Source organism: Panulirus ornatus, chromosome 4, assembly GCF_036320965.1.
Source record: "Panulirus ornatus isolate Po-2019 chromosome 4, ASM3632096v1, whole genome shotgun sequence".
In the NCBI taxonomy this organism is placed as follows: Eukaryota; Metazoa; Arthropoda; class Malacostraca; order Decapoda; family Palinuridae; genus Panulirus; species Panulirus ornatus.
Genome location: NC_092227.1, coordinates 84,381,512 through 84,394,011, shown reverse-complemented (window position 1 = coordinate 84,394,011; position 12,500 = coordinate 84,381,512). Strand labels below are relative to the sequence as shown.

Here is a 12,500-nt window from a genome sequence, read left to right as displayed (position 1 = left end):
GGAGGGGGTGAAAATCCTGGGAGCCTTGAAGAATGTGTGGAAGTCGAGAACATTATCTCGGAAAGCAAAAATGGGTATGTTTGAAAGAATAGTGGTTCCAACAATGTTGTATGGTTGCGAGGCGTGGGCTATGGATAAAGTTGTGCGCAGGAGGATGGATGTGCTGGAAATGAGATGTTTGAGGACAATGTGTGGTGTGAGGTGGTTTGATCGAGTAAGTAACGTAAGGGTAAGAGAGATGTGTGGAAATAAAAAGAGCGTGGTTGAGAGAGCAGAAGAGGGTGTTTTGAAATGGTTTGGGCACATGGAGAGAATGAGTGAGGAAAGATTGACCAAGAGGATATATGTGTCGGAGGTGGAGGGAACGAGAAGTGGGAGACCAAATTGGAGATGGAAAGATGGAGTGAAAAAGATTTTGTGTGATCGGGGCCTGAACATGCAGGAGGGTTAAAGGAGGGCAAGGAATAGAGTGAATTGGATCGATGTGGTATACCGGGGTTGACGTGCTGTCAGTGGATTGAATCAGGGCATGTGAAGCGTCTGGGGTAAACCATGGAAAGCTGTGTAGGTATGTATATTTGCGTGTGTGGACGTATGTATACATGTGTATGGGGGTGGGTTGTGCCATTTCTTTCGTCTGTTTCCTTGCGCTACCTTGCAAACGCGGGAGACAGCGGCAAAAATATATATATATGTATATAGATAATAGATAGATAGATAGATAACTATTTTTTTTGTTCGTTTACTAACGTTTTCTGTTAGTTGCACTTACGTTTTCATGTTAGTTTTACGATATTTATGTTATTTGTAAATTTTTTGTCCTTGTAATGTTCCAGAATATTTAATTCTATATCATTTACTTGCTGAATAATGTCATGTGACCATATTTAGGTTGTGGCGCTTTCCCTATTCCACGAGATTCGTCAGTTAGTCATTTCACTGTGTGTTCTGTGTTCTGCCTCCCTGTCCCTCTCCCTCCCGCTGACGTGATCCTGATTTGCTCTCGTTCTCGGTCGTTGCGGTCGCCCAGGGTGGGTGTGGTGCGTGGTGATGTCGCCGCCGCCGCCGCCGCCGCCTGCCCCTGGAGGGTTCCAGCGGCGAGGTGGGGGCCCCCCGGCGCCGCGGCTGCCCCTGAAGAAGGCCGGGGGCGGGGGTGGTGACGACCGGAGCGCCCTGCTCTCCGACATCCGCAGCGGGACGAGGCTCAAGAAGGCCGTCACCAACGACAGGTCCTCGCCGCTCATAGAAGGTCAGTACCGGACACACACACACACACACACACCTCCCCGCTCGTAGTAACTCCCACCGCACCAAGACTAGGTGTCGGACACACCCACTCCCCCCTTCCCGTTTCTCTCTCTCTCTCTCTCTCTCTCTCTCTCTCTCTCTCTCTCTCTCTCTCTCTCTCACACACACACACACACACACACACACACACACCGCTATCACAGACAGCCCCGTCAGGACCTGGTTGTCTGTTGCTGTTTGAATTCACTTGTATTTAGGTGTATAGATCACCCCTTTCCCTCCTCCTCCTCCTCCTCCTCCCCTCAAAGGCCCTATGGTCATTGCGTCATAGAACAGCCATTGACGGGTCGACAACTTTTCTGACGATCGGTTGCCAGTTAAGGTAACACAAGATCTGACGTGGGGATTCATCCAGGAGTCAAACCTAAGAGGATGATCCTCCCTCCGTCGTGGTAGAGTGGACAGAGATTATGTGTAAGGTGGGTAGGGGTTAGAGGCACGATTTGACGCTAGTGTGATTCATTCAGTGAATGTTGTAACTGATTTACAGTAATAGTGATACCTTGGCATACACCACAGATTACCTCTACCTGTATTTATCTGTCTGTCTGTCTGTGAAGTGTTTTAGATATCTGGGAGTGGATCTGTCAGCGGATGGAACCATGGAAGCGGAAGTGGATCATAGGGTGGGGGAGGGGGCGAAAATTTTGGGAGCCTTGAAAAATGTGTGGAAGTCGAGAACATTATCTCGGAAAGCAAAAATGGGTATGTTTGAAGGAATAGTGGTTCCAACAATGTTGTATGGTTGCGAGGCGTGGGCTATGGATAGAGTTGTGCGCAGGAGGATGGATGTGCTGGAAATGAGATGTTTGAGGACAATGTGTGGTGTGAGGTGGTTTGATCGAGTAAGTAACGTAAGGGTGAGAGAGATGTGTGGAAATAAAAAGAGCGTGGTTGAGAGAGCAGAAGAGGGTGTTTTGAAATGGTTTGGGCACATGGAGAGAATGAGTGAGGAAAGATTGACCAAGAGGATATATGTGTCGGAGGTGGAGGGAACGAGGAGAAGAGGGAGACCAAATTGGAGGTGGAAAGATGGAGTGAAAAAGATTTTGTGTGATCGGGGCCTGAACATGCAGGAGGGTGAAAGGAGGGCAAGGAATAGAGTGAATTGGAGTGATGTGGTATACAGGGGTTGACGTGCTGTCAGTGGAGTGAATCAAGGCATGTGAAGCGTCTGGGGTAAACCATGGAAAGCTGTGTAGGTATGTATATTTGCGTGTGTGGACGTGTGTATGTACATGTGTATGGGGGGGGGGGGGGGGTTGGGCCATTTCTTTCGTCTGTTTCCTTGCGCTACCTCGCAAACGCGGGAGACAGCGACAAAGTATAAAAAAAAAAAAAAAAAAAAAAAAAAAATATATATATATATATATATATATATATATATATATATGTATATGATGCAGTGGTGTATGAGGTAAGTTACAGATGTGGCTAAGGCCTACATGACTCCAGTTCACAGCAGTCAGTGGTGGTTGGCTGTGTTGGGTCTCTAAAAAAAAATGTCTATAGATGTGCGTTGTATTGTGCAGACTGGACGTGTCTGTACGTAGGGACCATAGACCTTTATAGTGTACGAGTCGCTACTAATGTGGGCTGGAGGAAGTGGCCTGAGGGGTATGATTATACGGAGTTAGGTTTAGGGGCATATTTAAGGCATACACCGGTGACAGTGGTGTTGTAGACGGTGAGAGAGAGAGAGAGAGAGAGAGAGAGAGAGAGAGAGAGAGAGAGAGAGAGAGAGAGAGAGAGAGAGAGACTCAGAACGGAAGCCAGTGTGTGACCTTTATCAAGACATTGTGGAAAGGCCCACAGTATGGTCGTGTATGTGTGTTGTGTGTGTTGTGTGTGTGTGTTCGTATGCACCTAGTTGTAAACACTTTGTGTGCGCTAGGAGGGAGTCGTAGACTTGTGGAGACGATCCATCCCTTGGACATTCTCTCTTTATTATACAACTTATTACAACTTACTGAGTTTTATGTATGCTTTCAGTGTTGACCATGTCCTGTGTCATTATGCTCTGTTCATCCACCAGTCTTACGTTATAAACGTCGTCTTTCACACCATTCTCATCCGCTTCTCGTTAAATTTCGTGACATGTTCTCTGGGTTGTTCTGTCCCTCCATCTCTCGAGGAACTGTTCGGTGTCTAAGTCACTCAACTGTTTTAAAAGCTTAAAGGTTGTGATGTAAGTGTGTGTGTGTGTGTGTGTGTGTGTGTGTGTGTGTGTGTGTGTGTGTGTGTGTGTGTTTGTACAGTGCATCACTGCTTAATATTAGCAAGAGTCAGCAGTCTGCCGGGGTTAAAAGTAAGATAAGCTGGGGGTCATTAGTGGGTTTAACAAGCTGTAGGACAACAGTGGGTAACATTAGCTGTTTGTCAGCAGTGGGTAACATCAAATGTTTGTCAGCAGTGGGTAACATTAGCTAGGGTCAGCAGTGGGTAACATCAGCTAGGGTTAGCAGTGGGTAACATCAGCTAGGGTCAGCAGTGGGTAACATCAGCTATGGTCAGCAGTGGGTAACGTCAGCTGGGAGTCAGCAGTGGATAACATCAACTAGTGTCAGCAATAGGTAACATCGGCTGGGAGTCAGCAGTGGGTAACATCAGCTGGGAGCCGGCAGTGGGTAACATCAGCTAGAGTAAGCAGTATGTAACATCAGCTGATCGTCGTGTAAACAAACAGACGATTTCCATTAATACACCATTTATTAAGGACTAGCGCATGTTTAACACATACTAGCTTTCTGTTGTTGTTTTTTTCATTTTTTCTCTCCACAGGTGTTGCTCCATCAGACGAAGTGTGAATCAATGTCCTGTATTAATTTTTGCTTTATTACTGAATACACGAAGAATACACCGGACGTTTCGGGCACACGAACACTGCCCATCTTCGGTCAGTTTGGTTATAAATGACACAACATAGTATGAGAATAAAACATTGGCAATAAATGATACAACATAATATAAGAATAAAGCATCGGCAGTATATGATACAACATAATATAAGAAGAAAACATCGGATATAAATGATACAACATACTATAAGAATAAAACATCGGATATAAATGATACAACATACTATAAGAAGAAAACATCGGATATAAATGATACAACATACTATAAGAATAAAACATCGGATATAAATGATACAACATACTATAAGAAGAAAACATCGGATATAAATGATACAACATACTATAAGAATAAAACATCGGATATAAATGATACAACATAGTATGAAAATAAAACATCGGATATAAATGAGACAACATAGTATAGAAATAAAACATCGGATATAAATGAGACAACATAGTATAGAAATAAAACATCGGATATAAATGATACAACATAATATAAGAATAAAACGGGCTATAAATGATACAGCATAAGAATGAAACATCGGATATAAATGATACATCATAAGAATAAAACATCGGCAATAAATGATACAACATAATATAAGAATAAAACATGGGCTATAAATGATAGCAACATACGAATAAAACATCGGCAATAAATGATACAACATAATATAAGAATAAAACATCGGCAATAAATGATACAACATAAGAATAAAACATGGACTGTAAATGATACAACATAGTATAAGAAAAAAAAAATAAACGAATCACATCAGGTTTTACAAATGAGGTCGACGACGTAGATCATGTGTGGACAGGTGGACCGTGTTGCTTCGGAGGCTCTTGCGTGGTAGTGTTGTGTTAGGTAGGGGTCAAACTCGTTGGTTCAGCGCTGGTTGGCGGGGTGGTGGTGTGGGGTTTTGCCTTAGGTCTCCACACCTGGGAAAGTCCGGAGGAGGTAGATGTTCGAGTCATTATGGGAGCGGTATAAAATAAATGAGTCCGAGCTTGTCCTGTACTTTGAGGATTTAGGAAGGGATTACATCCTCTTATGCACATGGCTTCTGTTACCTGTGGTCTTGTAGGGCTGTGGCAACAATGTCTCACTATTTATCGTGTTTTCGAGAAAGTTCCTGACCAGTGGGATTCATGTTGTGTTACTGTAGTGTCAAGCGTCGACTGAGTGATGTAGTAGCCCTACCGATGTAGTTCACGTTGTTTTGAAGTATACAGTAAACCCTCTGTTGGGCAGGCGTCCTTGTAGACTACAGTGGTAGACTCTGGTGGGTTATTGTTGTGTGTGTGAGGTTGTGTCTCGTAATAAAGTCACTGGTTTTCTTGTAGTGTATGGTGATGCCGTGACGATTTTCAAGGGGTGATGCCATCAGTCTATCTATTATCTCCTTCAGGAGACATATGGTTTATGTAGAAGACTCAGTGAACCGTTCCTGGTTGTCGTTGTCTGTGATTAACGAGACGAAATTTGGAGGAACACACTCGTCTCTTTTATCAGCGATTTTATTTACCTAAACCTTTGTTGGTTAAGATTTGCTCGACTCTGGCGATTTCCTGGTGGAAGAGCTCCCCCTGTGATGAACAGGTCCTGTAAGCGCGACTTAGGCAGGCTAGACTAACGCTTCATATGTACTTCTCGGGGCACTCGCCCACAGCGTTCAGACACCTGCCCTGATCGGTAAGGTTACGGTGAACACGAATATGGTATTCCCCCATTATAAGCCCGGATGTATATATGAGGGGATCTTTGTTGTCCACACCACCAACTCATAAAGTGACTCTCGGGACGGATGTGTCCTCCATGGTCTTCTGTAGTTTCTTAAGGCGATCCTCGTTCTTCACGTATCGGCAGTACGTACTATGACGGATGGTGGCGCTGCTGTCTTGCAGGACTTGGTTTTCTACACGACACATGCAGAAGCCAGTTAAAGGTGGGCTCAAGAACTGTTCACCACGGGACCTCTTCCACAGAGGCTATAGCATTCAGGACTTAATATTTACCATTGATATCGAGCTAATACTTGATGTTACCATCTCAGAAATATCCAACACTCTGATCGCAACAGCCTGAAATAGGAAAAACCAGCTTGGGAGTTTCTAAACCGCCAAGTCAGAACACACGAAACAGTTGAGATGTTTACGGTAATCTCAGTTTTAACATTAACGTTATGGTAAACTGGGAGGAAGTGATCAATGAGATGTGAGCAACGCAATGGGAAACCCACCTGAGAACCGAAACAGAGGAGGAATGTTTATGTGACACGACCAATATGGTATTCCAAGCGTGCAACAGACATAGACCAGCGAGAAGAGAGCCTCTTAAGGTGTGGGTTAGAACGAGCAAGACCAACACTTTACAGGAAGCGAAAAAGAATTTGTAGACCCGAAGAAGAATTCGCGGCTCACCAAACAAAGGAAAGAAAACCAGGGAAGTGAATGATCGGACATACATAGACTGCGAACTAGTGTATGAAATACGGGAAAAAGAGGAAGGAGAAAAAAACCATAAATGAAAAAGAAAAAGGAAAAAGGTAATCCAAAATACTTTTACTCGTATGAAAAACGCGAATCCAGGACCACAAATTCCATCGGCCTACTTAAAACAGAAGATAGTTTTTCAGAAAACTATTAAGGATGAGTGAGATTCTCATAAGGCAAAATATGAATAGGTATTCATCGAGCCAAGAGCAGCCTTAAAGACAAAGGATTACCCGCCAGACTTCTTCCCTAAACAGTAATCCCCCAAGTGTACGCAAAAGTAGACTTCACCATCACCTCAACACAAGGTGTCGTCGAGAGGGCCATTGAGAGCCTATAGCCCACTAGGCCGCGACTCGAGAAACTCCAAGTGACCACAAGTGCCTGACACCTCTAGCACGTGCACTAAGTGTCCCATAGACCATTTAGGATCGGTTTGTGGAAGCTAGGGAAGACGAGGACAACGCTGATGTGATTTCCACTCGACTTGGCAGAAGCATGTGACGAACGTGACCCCCGCCCGTGGAGTCATAGTGCTTCGGATGCGAAAGATGAGAATATCCGGAATAATTGGGATATATATATATATATATATATATATATATATATATATATATATATATAGTGTTAACTAATATATTGATCACAACATGTAAAGAGTTGAGTCCTCAGAGGAACAGTACTTGAACTCTCTCTCTCTCTCTCTCTCTCTCTCTCTCTCTCTCTCTCTCTCTCTCTCTCTCTCTCTCTCTCTCTCTCTCTCTCTCTCTCTCATTCTTACACCTGGCATTTGCGTGCACACACGGGCCACAGGTTCATATCATCCTTCGTTGCTGATACGAGAATGAACATGAAAATTACGTCGATAAAAGATGCGGAGAAGGCAACAAAGAGACGTGAAGTCTGATTGGGCCCCCGAGAACAACATGCTTTGATTGGCTACAAGCTTCAACACTTTCGCTCTGGGAAAAGTGGGGGGGAAAAAAAAGCAAAACAACACAGAATACCAAACAGATACAGACGCTATCAAAATCCAGTTAAATTATGTGAAAAAAAACCCGGGAGTGATAATGTCTAACGACCGAACCTTTAGCGAACAACGACAAAACAACGGTTGCTTCATGCAGAAGGATGACAGGCTGGATGCTGAGGACCTTCAAGATGAGAAAAAACACCAGTGATGGTATTTATCAAGGCGCTATGTCTTTCACGAATTGAATATCGTTGAGTTCTAACCTTACCCTACAAGGCGGGCGAAATTTCGGATTTAGAAAGTGTCCAGAGATCTTTCACAGCCGTTATTAGTGTGGTAAAGAAACTAAATTACTGGGAACGTCTGAAATCCCTGAGGCGACATATTCCTTGGAGCGGAGACGGGTGAGGTGTATCATCATGTACACCTGGAAGATCGGAGAAGGTATGACTCCCGACTTACTTTCAGAAGTAACACCAAAGTTGGCACCACAGGCACTAGAAGATTTTTTGAAATACTGCCTCTGAAATCCGAAAGTGCGATATGCAGAGAGAGAGAGAGAGAGAGAGAGAGAGAGAGAGAGAGAGAGAGAGAGAGAGAGAGAGAGCATTTTAAAGATCTGGGGGCCCAAGACTGCAACACATTACCATCTTCCATTAGAAACAGCACAGGATGTGCTGTGGGGAAGTTTAAGAGTACGCTGAAAAAGTACCTACAAAGTGTACCAGGCCAGCCAGGCTGTGGGGGCTATGTGCTGGCTAAGGCCTCCAAGAAACATGGTCGACCAACGACCTATTTCAGCATCGTGGGCGTAGTGGACTGGGCTTTGGGGGTGAAGACCCGCAGAAGAATTCACCGGGTATCATACACCAGCCCGGAGCAAGGTCCTCACCAGTCCCTGTGACCTCCTCTGTAGTAATGCTGGTAATGGTACAAGATATACCCCCAACCTACCCAGGGTAGTGCCAGCTATTGAGGTGCGACATTGGCCTGCCTCACTGATAGTGACATTTACCGGCATCGTATCTTCTAGTGCCACTGTGGGAGGGAATCCAGAGGGATTGAGTGGTGTGGTGGTTGTCGAAGGACCGCCGAGTTTGATTTGATTTGCCAGGACAGAAAACGAACTCTCACGTCCGACTGCTGTGGGATTTAGCTGGGCCGGGTGGCAGTCCCAGGTGGTGACAAGGCCTTCCAGGGAAGTTATCCATAAGAGACTGAGGGATGGATGCCATCTGGTTTACTCCTGCTGACTGGTGGTGACCCCCGTCAGAGAGATGGCGAGGAGGAGGAGGAGGAGTGATGACTTGCTCTCGCGTTAAAGCGAAGAGAACACTTGCAGTCCCCTTCTGTAGCAAGGGGGGACCGATGCAGTAGGTTGAGGCTGTATCCCCTTGCGTAGTGAATGGGAAAGACCCAGACTGAATGGCCTGTAGAACTAGTCGGATTGTGTAGAGTAGGGATGGCAGGTACGGTTGTAGTACAGGGTTTTAAGTATAGGCATGGGAGTGGTTGGGGGGTGTGAGATTAGATAGGCAAAGGTCGTCGTGTGTCTTTTTGAGTGCGATAGTCTGGAACCAGAGCCATGATGTTTCTCATTGGTTCTTCATTAGTTTGGTCAGGGTTGTACGTCGGAGAGTCAAGAGAAGGCCAGGTGTTAAAGAGGTAGGCTGGTCTGAAGACGGTGGACCACCACCGCCACCACGCCCATGGCCTGTGGGGCTATCCAGAGTATCGTATGATATATGGAGGTGAGAGGCAGGTCGTGGCTCGTGTTAACAAGACGTTTGGTCTGGTAATAATGGAGGGGGGAGAGAGAGAGAGACCTCGTTTTGGATGACCTCCGGCCTCCTTTTGGCGCGTCAGCTGATTGCTTGCCGGAGGCGAAGTAGGTCACGGACGCCAAGGGCCATCCACGCGGTAGGAAATAGTGTCACGGACGCCAAGGACCATACACACGCTCTAGGAAGTAGTGTCACGGACGCCAAGGACCATACACACGGTCTAGGAAGTAGTATCACGCACTTCAAGGACCATATACACACGCTCTAAGAAGTAGTGTCACGGACGCTAAGGACCATATATACACGCTCTAGGAAGTAGTGTCACGGACGCCAAGGACCATATACACGCGCTCTAGGAGACCATATGAAAAAGAAATGTCTCAGTAAATGTCAGGGTCGCACATCTGCTCTGACAGTTTTCTGGCAAAATGCAGGAATCGTCTCGTCCTTTCTCGCCCAGGCAGGAACTGGTCTGGCCTCGCCTCCCGCCCTCCAAGGTTCACCAGACCAGCAAGGTTGGCAGGCAACATATGATATTTTCGCTGACCTGCAGCAACGAACACCCTAAGGCGGACCAGAGGCAGGCCCGCCCCTCAGGAGGAAGGGTCGGTTGGTCGCTGACTTGAGCTGGGGTTGGAGGGAGATACGGGAGACTGACTGCCCTTGCCCCCCACCCCACCCCCATGAAAACGGCTTAAGGTTCCCGCATTAGGAGTATGGGTTGTTGAGGTGGGGGAGGGGAAGAGGGGCTTGTAGTGCCAGACGCGAGGCCATGTTTACTCAGCAGCATCCCGGAGCCCTAACAACCAAACCTTCCCTTTCCTCCTCTCCTCCCCCTCCCTCGGCGTTATCCAGAGCCAGACGGTCGCTGTGTTTAACCAGGAGGGAGGGAGGAAGAGGATGGCCTGCGGTCATTATTGACAAAAGTTCGTCTGGTTCGTTTTCTGTTGACGCTGTGGTGGTGCTGCTGGTGGTGGTGGTGGTGTCGCAACACCGAGCGAAGATGAGAGTTGGAGGGGGTTGGGACACACAAATTTTCGCTATCGCTCATCTTCGTCCCGTCGGCTGTGTGTGTGTGTGTGTGTGTGTGTGTGTGTGGTGTGTGTGTGTGTGTGTGTGTGTGTGTTCACGCCGTTCCTTTCGTTGGGTATAGGCGTCACGTCGAGATCTCGGGTAGGCTTTTTAAAAAGATTTCGTGACGTTCGTGACGACGTCCGTGACGCGCAACACACCGAGAGCCACAGAGGACGTGTGTGTGTGTGTGTGTGTTGGCCTGTAGCTGCCTCCCTCCACTGGTGTGTGTGTGTGTGTGTGTGTATATTGTTGTAGGGCAGAGAGGGAGATAGTCGGGCAGGGAGGGGGTGGGTGGGTAAGAGAATGCCTCTTGTCTGGGTGTCAGAAAATGGAACATCATTATTTGTTACTTGATTTAGCCAGTTGCTGGCGTATTTGCTATTGCGGGATCTCTCTCTCTCTCTCTCTCTCTCTCTCTCTCTCTCTCTCTCTCTCTCTCTCTCTCTCTCTCTCTCTCTCTCTGTATGTGTGCTGTGTGTGTATGTGTACTTAACATTTTGTACCGCACGGGGAGGGAGTTTTACACTCGCTGGGCACCATCTCTTGCTGAACATTCCCTGCTATCGCACAGCCTCTTAAGATTATGTACACTGTCTGCATTAATCGTGGCTTAGTCAATGTGTGTGTGTGTGTGTGTGTGTGTGTGTGTGTGTGTGTGTGTGTGATAGCCTGTGAGAAATGTTGGTAATCACATTGTCATGTAAGGGAGGAGGGAACTCGCCTGACTCGTTTTCTGTGGGCGTAAGTGAAAGTTGGCTGGCTAGGCTATTTAAGGAAAGTTTGGGAGCGACCTTATCTGACCGCCAACAATCCCAGCGAACTGCTTCGTCTGGAGCAGATGATATTTTTGTCTCTCTCTCTCTCTCTCTCTCTCTCTCTCTCTCTCTCTCTCTCTCTCTCTCTCTCTCTCTCTCTCTCTCTCCCCCGCTCAGGATTGCACATCCGTTAAGCCCGGCCCTGTCGTGGAATTCGCGTGTGGCCCTTTGAAAAGAATGGAGGGGGCGCGGGGGGCGCCGCGCCACGCGAGAAAGTAGACTGGTCTTACATAGGGCTAGCCCAGCCGGCGTACGTGTTGTTCATGTGGTGAGGGGGTGCGCTGCTTAAGGTGAGGGTGTTTTCGACGCGAGGATAGCAGCGTGGAGCATCGCTAAACCGTGCGTCGGATGGGGACTGAATGTTAAATGGAGGGGATGGGAGTAGGAGTTGCGTTGCCCGCCCGCCGGCAACGTTGCGTTGCTTTGCTCAAGACAGTTCGGGTGTGTGTGTGTGTGTGTGTGTGTGTGTGTGTGTGTGTCGCTTCCCCCCCCCCCCCACGCACCAGCTGCGCCGATAATATAAAGTCTTTTTTTCCCCCCACTTCATGATGTGACCCGGGGGAGATGTATACAAATCTCGCTCTTGCAAGTCGTCGACATCCTCTCAGTACCTATCTCGTGGGGCGGGGGCGCTCGGCTCGGTGGACGCTACGTGCAGCAGCAGGTGGTTCTGGTGGTAGCAGCAGCAGCAGCAGCAACGCCCCCTAAGAGAAAAAAAAAGGTCTTAACTACCAACGCGAAGACCAGACTCTACACCTACACGTACACACAGTACATGTCTGGCGTGTTGCTCAAGGTGCTCTCTCTCTCTCTCTCTCTCTCTCTCTCTCTCTCTCTCTCTCTCTCTCTCTCTCTCTCATACACACACACACCACCTCGCCTCCTCTCGCCCCAGTAAGATAGCTGGCTGGCTCCTCCCCTCCCTCCCTCTCTCGCTCACAGAATGCTATAGAAATGAATGGACACTCGCGGACGGAATTGATAATTTGAAGTGTGAGCAAAATCAGTGTTGACGGAGCCTGAAAAGGGGTAGGTAGGTGGGATGGGGGGAGCCTTTCTGGAGAAATATTGTACATTGAAAGAGAAAAAGTAACAGAGTTATTTGAAGTTAATTTGAATATGAAGTGAATGTAGTCAGTTTTTTTTTCTTTTTTTTTCTATCCTGGGCTGAGTTTTGTAGTGAGCCTTC

General features: G+C 47.1%; 1 protein-coding gene across 6 annotated transcripts in view; it reads left to right on the top strand.

Annotated features, from left to right (window-relative positions):
- Positions 1-12,500, top strand: part of LOC139746029 (uncharacterized) — a 271,715-nt gene that overhangs the window by 63,998 nt on the left and 195,217 nt on the right. For all 6 annotated transcript variants that reach the window (XM_071656902.1, XM_071656868.1, XM_071656860.1 and 3 more), the window contains exon 2: positions 1,031-1,249. In XM_071656902.1, the coding sequence (XP_071513003.1) occupies positions 1,051-1,249 (199 nt within the window). In that variant the 5' untranslated portion in view covers positions 1,031-1,050. The remainder of the gene's footprint in view (positions 1-1,030; positions 1,250-12,500) is intronic.